The sequence below is a fragment of the Gavia stellata genome, chromosome 14 (assembly GCF_030936135.1).
Source record: "Gavia stellata isolate bGavSte3 chromosome 14, bGavSte3.hap2, whole genome shotgun sequence".
NCBI lineage: Eukaryota > Metazoa > Chordata > Aves > Gaviiformes > Gaviidae > Gavia > Gavia stellata.
Window position 1 is genome coordinate 1,793,876 of NC_082607.1, and position 1,119 is coordinate 1,794,994.

The following is a 1,119-nucleotide window of genomic DNA, read 5'->3' on the forward strand; positions in this document are numbered from 1 at the left end:
TCAGCACCCGCCTCCGCTCCGTGCTGTCCCTCGGGTGTCACCAACAGTGTGGCTGCCACCTGAGACGTTGTCCGTGGAGGGGGATACCAGGGCCAGGTCGCACGTGGGCATGGGCCGGAGGCGCTGGGCTGGCCCCCGGCGCAGCTGCCCCCGGTACTTGTCCCCAGCCATGAAGTACAAGATGGGGTCGAGGCAGCTGTTGATGCTGGCCAGGGGCCGAGTGATCTTATAGGTGAGGTTGATGATGTTGAGGGTCCGGCAGTTGGCTTGGAAGTAGCGGGATGTGTAGTAGATGGTCCGGGTGATGTGGAAGGGCACGAAGCAGATGGCAAAGACGGTGAGCACGACGATGATCATCTTGATGGAGCGCTTCTTGTAGGAGGGCATTCGGGGGCTGGGGCTGGAGAAGCTGGACTTGCTGAGTCTCTTGGCCATCAGGCAGTAGCATAGGACGATCACCAGGAAGGGGACCCCAAAGAGGAGGGCCATGACAGAGGAGCTGTAGTGCACATAATGGTCGAACTCCTCGGGCTTGGTGGTGTCGTGGCACAGGGTGCTGTTGCCCTTGGTGCTGGTGGTGACAAAGATGAGGTTGGGGATGAGGCAGATGGTGACGACAAGCCAGGCACCCACGCAAATGATGCGGGCATGCTTGGTCTTCACCCACTTCAGGGAGCGGATGGGGTGGCAGATGCCCATGTAGCGGTGGATGCTGATACACGTCAGGAAGAGGATGCTGCTGTAGAGGTTAGCATAGAAGAGGAACCGCACAATCTTGCAGAGCCATTTCCCGAAGGGCCAGTTGTTGCGGTCGGCATAATAGTAGACCAGGGTGGGGAGGGAGAGGACATAGAGTGTGTCGGAGACGGCCAGGTTGAACATGTAGGTGGTGGTGGCGTTCCAGGGCCTCATCCTGGAAATGAACATCCACAGGGCCCAGGAGTTGAGGGGCAGCCCCACCACGAAGACGATGCCGTAGGAGATGGGCAGTAGGATGAACTTGAACTCCTCGTTGAAGACGCACTTTGCCTCTGCCGCCACGGTGGTGTTTCCTCCTGGCCAGGGAGCTGGCGTCGGTGTCCACAGGGCAACTGGGAACGTCCTCACTGAAGTGGCCAT

General features: G+C 59.5%; 1 protein-coding gene across 1 annotated transcript; it reads right to left on the reverse strand.

The window, feature by feature from the left end:
* P2RY4 (pyrimidinergic receptor P2Y4) lies at positions 1 to 1,119 on the reverse strand. Its single transcript, XM_059824373.1, has one exon. It carries the CDS (start codon positions 1,117 to 1,119, stop codon positions 1 to 3), a length of 1,119 nt encoding a protein of 372 aa, XP_059680356.1.

Excerpts from the sequence above, each read along its gene's own strand:
- P2RY4 (XM_059824373.1), bottom strand. The coding sequence starts at position 1,119 with ATGGCCACTTCAGTGAGGACGTTCCCAGTTGCCCTGTGGACACCGACG.